The sequence below is a fragment of the Thamnophis elegans genome, chromosome 2, assembly GCF_009769535.1.
Source record: "Thamnophis elegans isolate rThaEle1 chromosome 2, rThaEle1.pri, whole genome shotgun sequence".
NCBI lineage: Eukaryota > Metazoa > Chordata > Lepidosauria > Squamata > Colubridae > Thamnophis > Thamnophis elegans.
This window is the reverse complement of record NC_045542.1, coordinates 113,565,210-113,579,851: the sequence shown is the minus strand read 5'-3', so window position 1 is coordinate 113,579,851 and position 14,642 is coordinate 113,565,210. Positions and strand designations below refer to the sequence as shown.

Here is a 14,642-nt window from a genome sequence, read left to right as displayed (position 1 = left end):
AGACTTAATTTCTGATCTCTTGATTGTCTTCATTGACTTTATATCAACTGGTTTCTCTAATTATTTTTCAAGATTTAGAAACTGTACAACTATTAATGTTCTCTAAACTTGCATTTACTTTCTATGCAGCCATTCCACATTGATCTATTTTTTTTCTTTTGTTTATGGCAACCATTGTTACTAAGTCAAGCACCCTATACATCTGTTCATTTGATTTTTGGTTCATAAGTAATAATTTTGCACTTTTTCCATTATATTTCATTCTGTTCCTTTCAGGATTGTTTTGAAGTTTAATTCTTTTCAGCTATTATCCCAACCATTTTTGTGATTTTTGGAAACCTGAGCAGTTCTTTCACTTTTATTCAAACCATTAATGAAAATATTGAAGACTAGCAAACCGAAGATTGATTCTTATGGCACCTCATTTGATACCTGTCCAATCTAATGAGGAACCATTGATGAGTATCCTTTGAGTATAATTTTAAAACCAGGTTGGTATTCATTTACTTGTCATGTCAGCAAGCCACATGTAAATTACCCAGCTAATCAGAATGTCATGGGGATATCATAGCTTTGCTAAAAGTACATTCTCAGTGTTTCAACAATATAATAAAGAGTTGCTCCATCAAAAATTGAGATACCTTTGGGGTGGCGAGATTTTTTTCTATTCTGACTTCTGATACTCACTATATTTATCTTTTCACATTTTGCTGTCCTCAGTGAAGAGCTAATAGATTGATGTTTTTCTACCTTTTCTTTTTATTAGCTTTTTAAAGAACCCGTTTTAAAATTATTCATTCACCTGGCATTATTCTTTTACTTTCTAAACAGCACTTCTAAAATTCTGGACTGTCTGCCTATAATTCTCTTCTACAGCCTAACATTCTTACCATTTTCTTTACTCCCCCCACCCCCAGTGTCATCACTGGATGACATATTCCCCATTTTTTGCCCTCCTCCCTGGAATAGTTTGCAATTATGTTTTTAGCATCTCTTTCTTTAAGAACTCTCTCCCATTATGAACTTCTTTTGCCCATCTGCTTCTTCTGCTAGGGAATCCCACTTATCTTTATTAAAATCTGGTTGAAACCCATTTGATTATGCTCAGTGTTATCTTCTCTTAATATCTTTCCTTGATCCCATAAATAAATACATACATATTTAAATAAGTATAAATAAAATATTTATTTATAGTTAAATACAATTAATGGCCATGTCAGATAAATCATCCACTAAAACATTTCAATTTTAATATACTTTATTTAAAAAGTACAGAGTTTTAAATTATTTTCCATGGGGTAAAGCGGAAAGTAATGACCATTTGTATCTATCTACTGAAGAGGCTCTGTTCTTGATGAATGGTGATTATTGTATGGCAAATCCATATTTGCATGATGTGCAAAAAAAAAAAACAAGGATAAATGTCTTTTATTTACATAATTTAGAGTTTATACCATCCCATTTGTTTAAAATCATGAAATGCTGATGTTTTGACTTATTTCATGTCTTCTTGTTGCACCATTTCTCAGTTCACAGTTTATCCATAGATTTAACAGGGCATCATGGATCAGCCAGTGTCACCTTGACAAAATGACCCACAGCAGAGATAGCACAAGAAGAGTAGGCTTAGCCCTCAGGCCCGAAACACCACCACATTCTCTAGCATTCTCCTAGAGATAAAATAAATAGGGGAAAAATAATTGTATTTCAATAAGTAAAGCAATGTTCACCAATAGACCCAAAGGTGTTTTTCAAAAGGCAACTGGACTTTGTTTTCCCTTAAAATGTTTCTCTTCTCATCCATTCAGTACTTTTTTTAAAATCATTTTTTATTGTATAAAATACAAACGAAAAGAAAATAGGAAATTAAGGGAAGGAAAGGGAATGGGAAAAGGGAGTGTGAAATATAAGGGGGAAGAGAAAAAAAAGGATGCATTGACTTCCAACTCTTCCTAGCACAGTACAAGATAAACACACGTGAACCTCAACTTTTTGCTTTTACATATTAATATATAACTAGCCATTTCTATAACATCAAATCTTTCTAATCAACAAAACCAAGATCAAAGTTTCATTTTTTTTTCTCTCCACAAGCACAAAATCCAGAGTGATATCCAAATAAGTAGCTTCTTTGGTTCTGACTGAATGGTGGAGGATGGAAGGATTTATATCCCTTGCATATCTGGTCATTAGCATTAGCAATAGGAATATAAATCTCCCATCCTCCACCATTCAGTGAGAACCGAAGAAGCTTCTTGGATGAGAAGCAAAACATTTTTAGGGAAAAACAAAGTACAGTTGCCTTTTGAAAAAGCACCTCTGGAACAAACATGACATGGATGGCTGACAATCTCCACAGACATTCACCAACAGAGAGAAACAGAGGAAATATAACAGATGTGGGCACAAAATTCAAATACAGGGACATTTTAGAAATCATCAGTTGTTTAGATATGATACAATATCATCAAGACTTGTACAATACCAGTATGTGCCTCTTCAAGACAAATGAAGGCCACAAACCTTGAATTACAGCACACCTTCATGGATTACCTATAGCCCCAAATACCACTGAATCCAGTGCCTATTCCTCTGATGCCTAACCATATTGTCTGGAAGTTTCTAAGTTTGGAATTTCCCGGTTTTTTTTTTTTAAATGAAAGGCAGCTGTAGAGGCTGGTGAGAAGCTGGGAGAGGCAAACCATTTCTCAAATCTCTGAAGGGAAAATCTTCTCATTCCTTAAGGATTTGCCACATCAGTGCCTCTTTTGTATGTTTGCAAAATGGAACTATAGCAATCTGCACAGATGGAAGAACTGCAGCAGAAGCGCTGACCTCATCTTTTAGCTAGAGGTTATGCCTCATTGGTCTTTGATTGTGGGTCATGCATTTGGAACCCTGCTGCCCAATCAATACTTGTCCAATTGTAACTAAACAGAATTGTCCTATTGTTGATGCTTTCCATCCAATTCTCCATTTTTCCTGATCTCCTACCCACCTTGTTTCCAAGGAAAGAGGAAAGCAAGGGGAGTCAATCTAAACCAGGGGTGTCAAACTCACAGTCCGTGGCTGGATGGGTCATGTTCTGGCCACGCCCATGCCCACGCCCGGTTTAGTGAAGGTGACATGCCACATGTTGACGCCATGACGCCATGAGTTTGACACCCCGATCTAAAACTAGCTAAGACTTTCAGAAAAATTGAATTCAATTTATAAGAGTACATGGTTTATCATGTCCGCAGTCTTGTTAAATTACAGTATTATCATTACACTTATTTATTCTAACTTGCCCTGTATTTCTGATTTACTCTGAAATATTCAAGTGTTCTAACAGTGTTAAGTTCATTAGATACAGAGAACAAATTCATGTATAAAAAGGGGCAGTCTGCTAATTATCATTGTTACAATCAGAATCTAAGTGAAAGGAGTAGAGTCAGATGCTGAGGAAAGCAGTAGTAAAGTTTACAGGAAAACCTGAATCTAGCTTATGTTGTTAATACATATTTGATCTAGTTGCTAATTTCATTGTCATAGCTCACGAGGATTAGGGAGTAACATGAAATGTTTCACAGAAAAAAAATTGTTGTTTTGAGGCAGAAGTGAGAAAGAAATGTGGCACCCGTCACATGTTATTTTTTTTGGGGGGGGGGGGATGTGGAATAGTAATAGGTAAAAATGGTAGAATGTATTGTAGTAATAGATTACTTTTTGGATACCAGAATTTATGTAGTGGGCAAATGAAGACCATGGGCCGAGAAATATCAGGCCATACAAACAGAGATGTAAATAGAGCAAGAATTTGAAAAAGACACCATATGTTCAGAGCAAAGGCAAAAGAAATAATGTTGGCCATTTAGTTTTGAATATATAGTATTCAGAGCAAGATGAGATAGTGGAAAAATAGAAAAAAAATAAGATATGAAAAACTGATGCAAATAGAATGCAAATGAATTTAATTAGAGAAGTGTGACCAGTGCAGTTTTTTTATTGTTAGGATAAAGCACTTACCTCAGGATGAAATCCATGACAAGATTCTGGACGTCTCCTAATCTTGTGAGATTTTAAGCGTTCACATTTTAGGGATTCATTATGTTCACAGAAGTTAAGGATATAGCTTAAATCCTGAATTTTATTACATTCAAAGTGATTTAAAAAGCCATCTAGGCCAACATTTGACACATATTATCTGACAATAGCTCACCGCTCCGCTCCTGTTCTTTGTCTCTGGAATGCTAGTTTGGTCATCTGGACATTAATAAAGCAAGGTTTGTTAAATTAAGAAAGCAAGTTATTTCCTTAAAAAATATTCTTGGTGTGCTGCCATTGTGAAAGATTATCTAATTTTCCATGTCCATGTTCTAATGTCTTCACTTCTCCTGCAGATATTCTCTTTGTTTACATAATTAACTAAATCCAAAATTTGGAGGTCCACATCATGTATTTTCATTTTATTTGAAATAATTGGACAAACAATAGGTTGGGTTAAAGTATCACTTGATTTAACTTTAACTAATTCCAAATTGTTTCACTAAGTGCTAGTTAACTATTTGCTAAATCTTTCTATCCAAACATATGACGTTAGCATCATTTCAGAAGAAAAGGATATACCTTATTTCTATTGGTTCCATGGTAATTGGTGAAACTGATTCACAGTCACATTCATTACTTACTACTACCATGAAGAGATTGCTATTTTGAATTTGTTGGATAACAAAGGACCTGTTGGCAAAGAATAAATAATTAATATAATAATCACTAAAAGAAAACTAACAAAGAATCAAACATGTGCCAAAATGCCATGGTCCTATAGAACTTGGAAGGAGGAGTAAACATAGAAAGATTCATTCTTCACCTGTGCTTATTTCTGTATATAGATTTCCATCATTCTCTGAGATAATTATTTATAGAATAATTCAATAAAATTCTTTGTGACAACTTGAATACTGCATATGGATTGATTTAACCCAATTTAGGCTGTTACTTACCTATCTCTTCCCCCCTCTCTTTACTAATTAAATATGAAGTAAATTTTATGCTGAAAAATTTCATCCAACATCTTACATATTAAACTTTGAGCACAATCCAGCCAAGATTGGCTCCTACCAGCCTCTGATAAATATATGCAGATATACAATCATGGGTTCATTTCAATGTTATCTGAATTAACTTTGCTTTGAGGAACAGGATTTGTCCCTTCTCTTCTCCCATAGATGCTTTCAAAAAGCTGTAGGGCAAGGGGATAGGGAATGGGATTGTTTAGAATATATCTGAAGCAGACAACTATATTATTAGTCTCTGTCTTGACCCATAAGGATGTTTGATCACAAATGTCTTTCTAAAATAATCATTTTCATATTTCTGCAATAAGTTTTTTTGGCACAATAGGTGGCTTTTATTAGTTAAGTTCCAAATCCATGTTTTCCACATTTGCAGTGGGTAAATAGAAACAACTGTATGGTCCAGAGTATAAGACACACCTTCCCTTAGTTTTTGGGAAGGAAAATAAGAAGGAAAAAAAATATCTACCAGCATCCATTGTATTCAGCTGGCTAGCTTCCTGAATGGGAACACATGTTAACAAGATCAGCCAATTAATAGGCATAGCAACTAAGTTAGCTAATTAGGGCTATTTGGACTCTGAAACAGTATTTGCCATGTGAACAACAAGGAGACAGGAAGGAGCCTAGCTTAGCTGAGAATTGAAAGTGAAACTGCTTGTGTTTTGCTTGTATTTGGAAAACCTTGGAAAACTTGCTTTTGGTGTTGTATTGTGTATACGTATTATATACTTTATTCATTAAACATGAAACTCAGCCAACTGAACATTCAAAAATGCATTACAAATACCAGTGACTGGTGCTAATGATTGATATGGTTTGCTGCCAGCTTCCTAGGTATCAACCAAATACCTTCTTAAAATATAAGATCTTCCGAGTAGCACAGCTTTTCGCAGTTCTGCTGGTGTTATTGCTGCAATTTGTTGATGTATCTTGTAAAATTCTTGGACATGGTGCCATGTGTCCCAATGACAATGGGTATAACTGTTACATGCTTCATCCATAGTCGGGTAGTTTCGATGGCCAGGTTGCAATATTTCATTATTTTTTCTTCTTTTTCTTCGACTCTGGCATCTCCAGGAACAGCGATATCAATAAACTGTACACTTCGGCCCTCTACAACCATGATATCTGCTATGTTATACTCCCAATGATGATCCGTTTGTATTCGAAAGTCTCACAAGACCTTCATCTTCTCATTTTTGATAACTTTTTCCACTTTATGTTCCCATGACTTTCTGGATACAGGTAAATCATATTTTTTACATAATGACCAGTGGATTAATTTAGCAACTCGGTCAGGTCTAGCTTTGTAATCGGTTTGTGCAATTTTGGTGCATTCACATATTAAATGTGAAACCGTTTCGACTTTGTTATTGCAAAGTCGACAGTTTAGGTTGTCAGTGGATTTTTCTTCATCTTGTTCATCTTCGCTTTCATGGCATTAGTTTGTAGTGCTTGTTCTTGAGCAGCCAGTATTAAACCTTCCGTTTCAGTCTTAATAGTTCCCATCTTAAGCCATGTCCATGTCCAGTTGTTATCACATTTTCCTTCAATGTTTTTCAAGTGCTGTCCATGCAAAGCTTTGGTTTTCCATCTATTTAATCTGTCATCCAGCTGTTTTTCCTTATATTCTGCCTTTGTTTCTGTTGTTTTTATGCTGTTCTCCATTTTCACAGCCTGCAGCAATTTTTCTGCACTTTGGTTCACATAATCATTCAAACTTCATTTTTCTTCTTCTATAGTTTGATGGATTTGCAATAGTCTCATGCCCCCTATTTTTCTTGGCATGTAGAACCTGTTGATGTCACTTCATGGATACATATTCAAAAGTTTGTGTGTTTTCCGGTCCAGGTTTTGCAGTTCAAAAGAGTCCAGTTGATGATTCCAGCTGAGTGGCATATCACTGGAATGCCATGTACGGGACAACATGTATTAATAGTTTAATTATGTTTCCAGCATTCAGCTTTGATTTTAATATTTTGCGGACTCTCCTGATGTATTCATTTTGCGTTGACTCTTTGACTTTTCCATTCCAGATGTTATCTGCTTCCAATATGCTTAGGTACTTGTAACCATCATCCTTTGCTAATGCTTTCACTATATTTCCATTTCCCAGTTCTATTCCTTCTGTTTTTTTCCATTTTTCCTCGCCACATGGATAATATAGCACATTTTTCAAACCCAAAGTTCATTTTGATGTTACTGTTGAACATTATTATTATTATTATTATTATTATTATTATTATTATTATTATTCACAGCCTTTGGAGCTGGTTGGTAGCATCGGAGGATATAAGCTGTTCCAAGTAGGGTGGTTTGTTCAAGTCTGATAAATTTAAAATTTTCAAATAGCGAGGTAGCCCTTTAGGTATTGCTCCAAGGGCTCCAATTACTATCGGGACAACACATGATTTCTTTTTCCACAGTCGCTCAACTTCAATTTGCAAGTCCTGGTACTTTGTGATTTTTTCTTTCTGTTTATCTTCAATTCGTGCATCTCCAGGTATTGCAATGTCAATGAACCATACTTTTTTCTTTTCAACTATTGTTATGTCAGGTGTGTTGTGGGCCAAGTGCCTGTCAGTCTGAATTCTGAAGTCCCACAAGATCTTGACTTTCTCATTCCCTAAAACCTTCTCAACCTGATGTTCCTAGTGGTTTTTGCTGTACTCAAATCCAAACTTTTGGCACAATTTCCAGTGAATGATCTTAGCAATGTGGTCATGGCATTGTAGGTAGTCAGTTTGTGAAATTTTGCTGCACCCATTGATCAAGTGGTCGATTGTCTCGTCTTTCTCATTACAGAGGCGACATTTGCTGTTGGTGGTAACATGTTGAATTTTTGCCTTCATGCAGTTTGTGGCTAAGGCTTGTTCTTAAGCTGCCAAAATAAAGCCTTCTGTTTCTTTTTTCAGTGCTCCTGATCTTAACCAGTTCCAAGTTAGCTTTGCCTTCAATACTTTTCAAGTATTGACTATGCATAGCTTTGTTTTTCCAATTTTCAGCTTTCTTCTCAGCTTTTGACTTAGTTGTCTTTAAAAGGCCTCCTTTATTTACTTCCTTAATCATTGGTTCTTCACTTTTCTGGATGTAATCATTCAAGCTGTGTTTTTCTTCTTCCACAGTCTGTTTTACTTGTAGGAGTCCTCGACTACCCTCTGCTCTTGGTAGATATAATCGGTCAACATAACTTTTAGGGTGCAAAGCATGATTCATTGTCATGAGCTTCCTTGTTTTTCTGTCCAAATTGTCCAACTCCATCTGGGTCCAGTCAATTATTCCTGCAGAGTATTGAATCACAGATACAGCCCAGGTATTTATGGCTTTTATGATGTTTCCTCCACTCAATTTGGACTTTAATATCTTGCAAATTTGTCGAATGTATGTACTTGGCTGAAGTTAATTCCTTGATTTTATTATGCATTAAGTCAGAGGCCTCTAAAATCCCCAAGTACTTGTAGCCTTCTTCTGGTTTTACTGCCTTTATCATTTCTTCATTCTCAAGTTCTATTCCATCATCTTCTATGACCTTGCCTGCCATTGTTGCACATTTGTCAATTCCAAACTGCATACCAATGTCTTGGCTAAATTCTTTTGTCCTTTCAATGAATAAATTCAGTTCAGCTTTTGTTTTACCAAACAGCTTCAAATCATCCATGTACACCAAGTGCGAAATTTTCAGTCCTTTCTTTGCAAGTTCGTGTTCATAGTTCATCTTCTTCAAAATGATTGTCAGTGGTAGCATTGAGAGTATTTATTATTGTTGTTGTTATTATTATTATTATACAATTGTATCACAGCGGCCAGTTGTTTCGCCGGATTTGGCATTGGTTACTAGTCGGGCCCCACCCAGGGGCCTAGGACGTCGTAACGTATTTTCGTAATATGCGTGCAGATCCAAGCAGTGCGGCTTTTTGCATTTGACTGATGGTGATTTTGTCAATTTTTAACTGTTTTAAATGTAATTCCAGTGCTTTTGGTATAGCACCCAGTGTGCCAATTACCACTGGAATTATCGCTGCTGGTTTGTGCCATAGTCGTTGAATTTCGATTTTTAAGTCCTGGTATCTTGCGATTTTTTCATGTTCCTTCTCGGCGACCCTGCTATCACCTGGTATTGCAATGTCTATGATTGTGACCTTATTTTTCTCAACCAGTGTGATGTCTAGTGTATTATGCGCCAGTATTTTGTCGGTTTGTATACGGAAATCCCACAAGATCTTGACCATCTGATTTTCGGTGACTTTTTCAGGCTGATGTTCCCACCAGTTTGTTGCTGTTTTAATATTATAATTTTTGCACAAATTCCAATGGATCATTTGTGCTACTGAATTGTGCCGCAATTTATAATCAGTCTGCGCGATTATTATTATTATTATTATTATTATTATTATTATTATTTTGAATCCTGCTTACCTCTGTGTGGTTTCTGAATGTGATTGCTGCTGCAATCTCTGACCAGCCAGTTCAGCTTCAGAACTTAGTGCAGCCTGATTCAGCAAGCTGATTGGTGGATGGATAGGATTGCCGGAATACTCCCAATCAGCTGTTACAGGTTGCAGGGTTTGCCACAGATCATTGCGGCCTCCATACTGCAACATTTTTGGTCTCTGGTGGGGGTGGGTGGGTCTACATTCAGTATATGAGATGCACCAAAATTTTCACCCTCACCCAAAAAAATACGAGAAACATCATTACTGAAATTATGCTTTCACAAGTTTGGGTGAGGGGTTCCATTGGAGGAACACATCTTTAGTACTTTTTGTGTGCTTTATGAATGGGCAAGATAGCAGGTGTGCTTCTTGCTTAAATGATTTTGTTTCCCCACAAGAGCTTACTATCTGTGGTTTCATTACAGATAATAAATAGGCTGAAACAGATTCCCCCCTCCACGTACACACTGATAAGTTGCATATATCTTTAGTTGAGTCACTTCATCTGATATATAAAGCTTCTCTGAGGTCATTCTTTTCCAGGTCGAAAAGAGAGATGGCCTTGTGGACCATGACATGTTTCAGAAGTGTAGTTCAATATTCTTTTACGCTACTGTCCTGCCACTTCCCTATGCATGTATTAAAGGACTCTATTTTTGTATTAATCTTTAAATCAGTTCCATGTAACATGCCATGACATATAACACCATTGAATCCAGAACAGACGATTTCAGTGGTTTGGCAGGGAAGCATGAAGTTAAATGAGGACTTGACGATGTGTAGATGTGGACAAAGGCATATTTCCACTCAGACGTCTTTACTTAAAATACATATTGTCTTACTAAGAAAATGCTCTGCTTTTTCCAAAAATCACAGAAAACTGAAGGAGGGGGAAGATTTGTAAGGGAGGCAGAGTCCTTTGAACTGGCTCTGGGAAAGAAACAACAGGGGAAACTGCAATTAAAAGAGCACTAAGAGGAAGATTAAATGCTCTTGGGGTTTTTAAACTTACTGAACCCCCATTAAAATTACACTTACTAGGGTCTGTAATACGATGATGATAAACACAATGTGCATTTACAGTCTAACACACTAGGTTTGAACTTTCTAGCAACATCTACAAACAGCTGGACCTTGTAGCACAACTGACATCAGTGTAATGAAGCATCTGTGGCTTTGTGGATTTGTGGGGAGGGAAAGAGAAAGGGGCCAATAAAAGGAAAAGAGGAACATTCCTTAACACAGTATTACAGCTATGTTTTAAATATGAAGATATCTCAGAAAGTTATATCTGATCCGCAGGGGAATAAAATATAACAGGGTACCCATTTCAGGAAGGGCCTTCAGCCAATCCCATAGGTTGTAGCATTTTCAACAGCAACTTTGCATATAAAATCTGCTCATAAGATGCCCGGAAGGGAACAGTATCCAGCAATTGTCAGAGTTACCATTTCAAACACATGATGTTTGAAGGTTAATTCAGGAGGGGGAATAAAAAGGCATTAAACACCAGATATTTGGTTAGACTCTTAAATGATGAGGACTTACCCGTATTTGGAAGTGTTCCGAGGGACATTTAAACACAGGAGGAAATCTAACATAAATGACACTGATCAGGAGACATTTTGTCCCAAACTGCCTGTGCTGTGGATGAACTATAATGACTTACCATAATAATATATTATGTTAAAGTTATATGTGGGATAACTGATCCAATCCCTATCAGCGCAAGCCAACTCCTGGAAGGCACCAGATAAAGCAAGGCTGACTTTACCCATATGAAGGAACAAGAAGGAGTACCAGCTCTTCCAGCTTGTGGGATATGGTTTTAAGCAACTTCCTGCTTTGTCAAACTATATAAGGTACATCAAGGAATCTTGCTTTCTTGGAATGTATTTTCAATTATATGTGCATAGTGCTCTAGAAAGAATCTGATCCTCGCAATCTTAGTGAGAATGTGGTTTTACTGGGTATTCCCTTTTCAAAAGGGCACCTTGGTCAGCTATTCAGCTTATAAGAAGCCCATTTTAAAAATCTTCTAAATCGCCTACAAAATCTCTTATTACTCCAGCCAGATTCCTGACTATTAAGGCTTTAAAGACAGGGAGGGATGGCTCATGTTGTTTCTGGTCAACATCAGTTTCACCTGGGTTCATTCAAGAATTAATTGCATTCCATTTCCTAATATATCTGTGACTGTTTTAAAGAAACAAAAAACACATGACAATTTATCTTACTGTTTAACATTCATTTCCAAGGTTTAGCAATCTTTCCAAAAATGTTTTTTTTTGCACATTTTGCTTTAAACTCTATCCTTTTTTGTGAGAATAACATTTATCTCAAAAGACAAATATATGGACCTTTGATCCAATGTTTTTCAACTGAGTTTTTCTCCAAAGTTTCATATACGCAAAGCCAAGCAACAAACACCAGCACATAAAAGAGGAACAACTCACACCTCTGCCTAGTATGGTTTGCTCCACTAAGGTACAAATATCTTTCCTGACCCTTCAGACATTATGCATTTGGATATAATCGATCCCAGGTAACAATCTAGGGTCACAGACCACAATGAACTCGATTCCCGCCATTATTCTGACGAGTCATCAGCATCTTAGCTTATGTTACTTCACTTATTCCTTCCTAAGATAGCTTTATTTATTTATTTGGTCAATGACTAGCAACATAAAATAATAAAAATGGAAATAAAGAAAACAATTACAACCAGGATTAATGGGGAGAAATAGGTGAAATTATATGCTGGCAACTATAAAATAAATCAAATATAGCATACTCTGAACATCCCTATTATAATAATAATATGTTTATTTGCCCAACACTAATAAATCTGATGATGAGAGAACTTTCTTGGCATTACAATATAAAAAGACCACACACAGATCATTCAGGCCTTCTCTGAATGAATATAGTAGTGCATTTTCAGACATCCTTATCTTAGATTCCATCTATACATAATTTAATGAAGTGTTGGCTGCTTCTCCATTCCTGTAGCCTAATTAGGCACAAAAATGTCATGTCAATGTCTGAGTTATGTACAAAGTCAATTCCATGTTGGTTCATAGGCAAATGATTAAATTACACTATCAGTTGTATAAGAAAGATATAGTTAGTGTAGTGATGTCTACAGTCTCCACTGTGTAATTCATCAAGAAAAAAATGTTATCTTTTTGTCCAGGTTATTATTCCCAGATATAATATGAAAAGGATTTAAATTAAGAGAGGATGGATGTGGAAACATGCAGTCTACAATATGTTTCTGAACTTCAACTTTTTCAGTATGGTCAATATTGTGGGTGCTGGCCAACTCAAGGTGGAGAATATACCCCTTGCTTCCCATTTTCTCCACAACTTTCATGTGAGATGAGTTGGACTGAGAGAGCATAAGTCACCAGTCAGAAGAAGGCCCAGCCTCCTGGTTTCTAGGCTACCACCTTCATCACTACACCAAATTAATTTATAGATTGATTATATGCCATTAAGGCATTGCTGACTCTGTACATTTGTTCAATCTTCTGGTTTTTTACGCATGATGAGTACCTTCAGGGATATGCATTACAAAAGCAATTCATTGCATCATTAGACAACTCATGCTTGTTTGGATGATCATTTCAGAAATATTTACTTACCTAAACAGAGAAACAGAATGGCATGAGTTGGCAAAAGAGCAGTGGAACAGAAGCTACTTCCAGATTTTGGAGACATTCTATAAATTACTCCATTCTGAGGTACCTTGGTTCAAAAATTGTTGCCTTATGATCAGTGGTGGGTTTCAAAAATTGTTCGAACCTACTCCGTGGGTGTGGTCTCCTTTGTGGGAGTGGCTTGCCACCCATGTGACTGGACGGGAGTGGCTTGCTGCCCATGTGACTGGATATGAAGATGCCGACAACACTTGTCAGAACACCTTAAATTACCTCACACACAGCCCTGGCATGCATAAGAATATGATGTAAACTTGTTTTTTAAAAGGCATCTTTGGTTTGCATTAAAACAACTTCAACACACGCAACATTCTGATTGCACCACAAACGCAGTAGTCATCTTTACCTTTCACAGAGGCACTGGGTTTTATTAATATGAGCATGATAGTATAGAATAATCATATCCAAGGACTAGTGGTAGGTTTCAAAAATTTTTGGAACCTCTTCTGTACGTGTGGCCTGCTTTCCGGGTCCACTGGTGGAACCTCTTCTAACCGGTTCGGTAGATTTGACGAACCGGTTCTACCGAATAGGTGCGAACTGGTAGGAACCCACCTCTGCTTATGTTGCACCATTTAAGTGAGTTAAATGTCACGACAACATGTGTTTTGGTACTATATATTGATGTAAGGGAGGAAGAAGTATGCTATTGCAAAACAAGTTTGTAAAGCAACTCCCAGACATGAACCTAAACCATCAAATAACCCAAAGTACTTGTTGGAATCATGGCTATAATGGCTGAACAACTGCAGGGATCACAGATTTATTTGGTCTAGTTAGATTTCTTTATCACCTGTTGAAATAATCTTTCCCTAGTATAATCTAGATAAGTAGCTAACCTCAAGCTTTCTATTTTCTCTGGCAGTTTTAGTGGTTATGCTGGGATTTCATCTCACAGCTGTCTCATTCTGATTTTTCTTCCTGTTGGATTAAGTCACAAAACAAAGTGCGCACACATATATTCACAATTCATAATGTGGAAAATGATGTACAGTCTCTTTTCAAATATCTGTTACTCACATAATTATCAGTTGCAAAACCCAAACCCTAATGGTGTGGAACAAACTTCAACCGTTCAACATGCAGATATCTGTTGTTTTGGTTTCCAATCCTCCTAATGTATTTTCCAGACTTCTGGCTAGATTTCTAATTCACATTTTTTTTAAAAACCAGATTGAATGTTACATCTACATTGCTAGGCTATTAAAAAAACACACATAAAAGAGGGATGGATCAGTGTTAAGTAATTAAAAATGAAAGAAATTATTAAGACAGTAGCCAAAGTTCAGCATAGTTCAGTGAATAGATATATCTTATAGACAATTTGTGTTTGAAATAGGCAGTGGAAGCACATTTTTAGCCAGCTGGCCCAGCTTTGCTGAGCACTAAATTTGCTTGTTTTAACTGGGAAAGAAGAAGAAGCTATT

At 36.4% G+C, this 14,642-nt stretch overlaps 1 protein-coding gene across 1 annotated transcript in view; it reads right to left on the bottom strand.

Moving 5' to 3' along the window:
* Window positions 1-1,216: 1,216 nt before the first annotated feature.
* CACNA2D3 (calcium voltage-gated channel auxiliary subunit alpha2delta 3) overlaps window positions 1,217-14,642 on the bottom strand; it is a 594,623-nt gene continuing 581,197 nt past the window's right edge. The window contains 3 exon segments of the mRNA XM_032208561.1: window positions 1,217-1,670; window positions 4,009-4,091; window positions 4,607-4,719. Of these exon segments, the coding sequence (XP_032064452.1) occupies window positions 1,578-1,670; window positions 4,009-4,091; window positions 4,607-4,719 (289 nt within the window). The 3' untranslated portion in view covers window positions 1,217-1,577.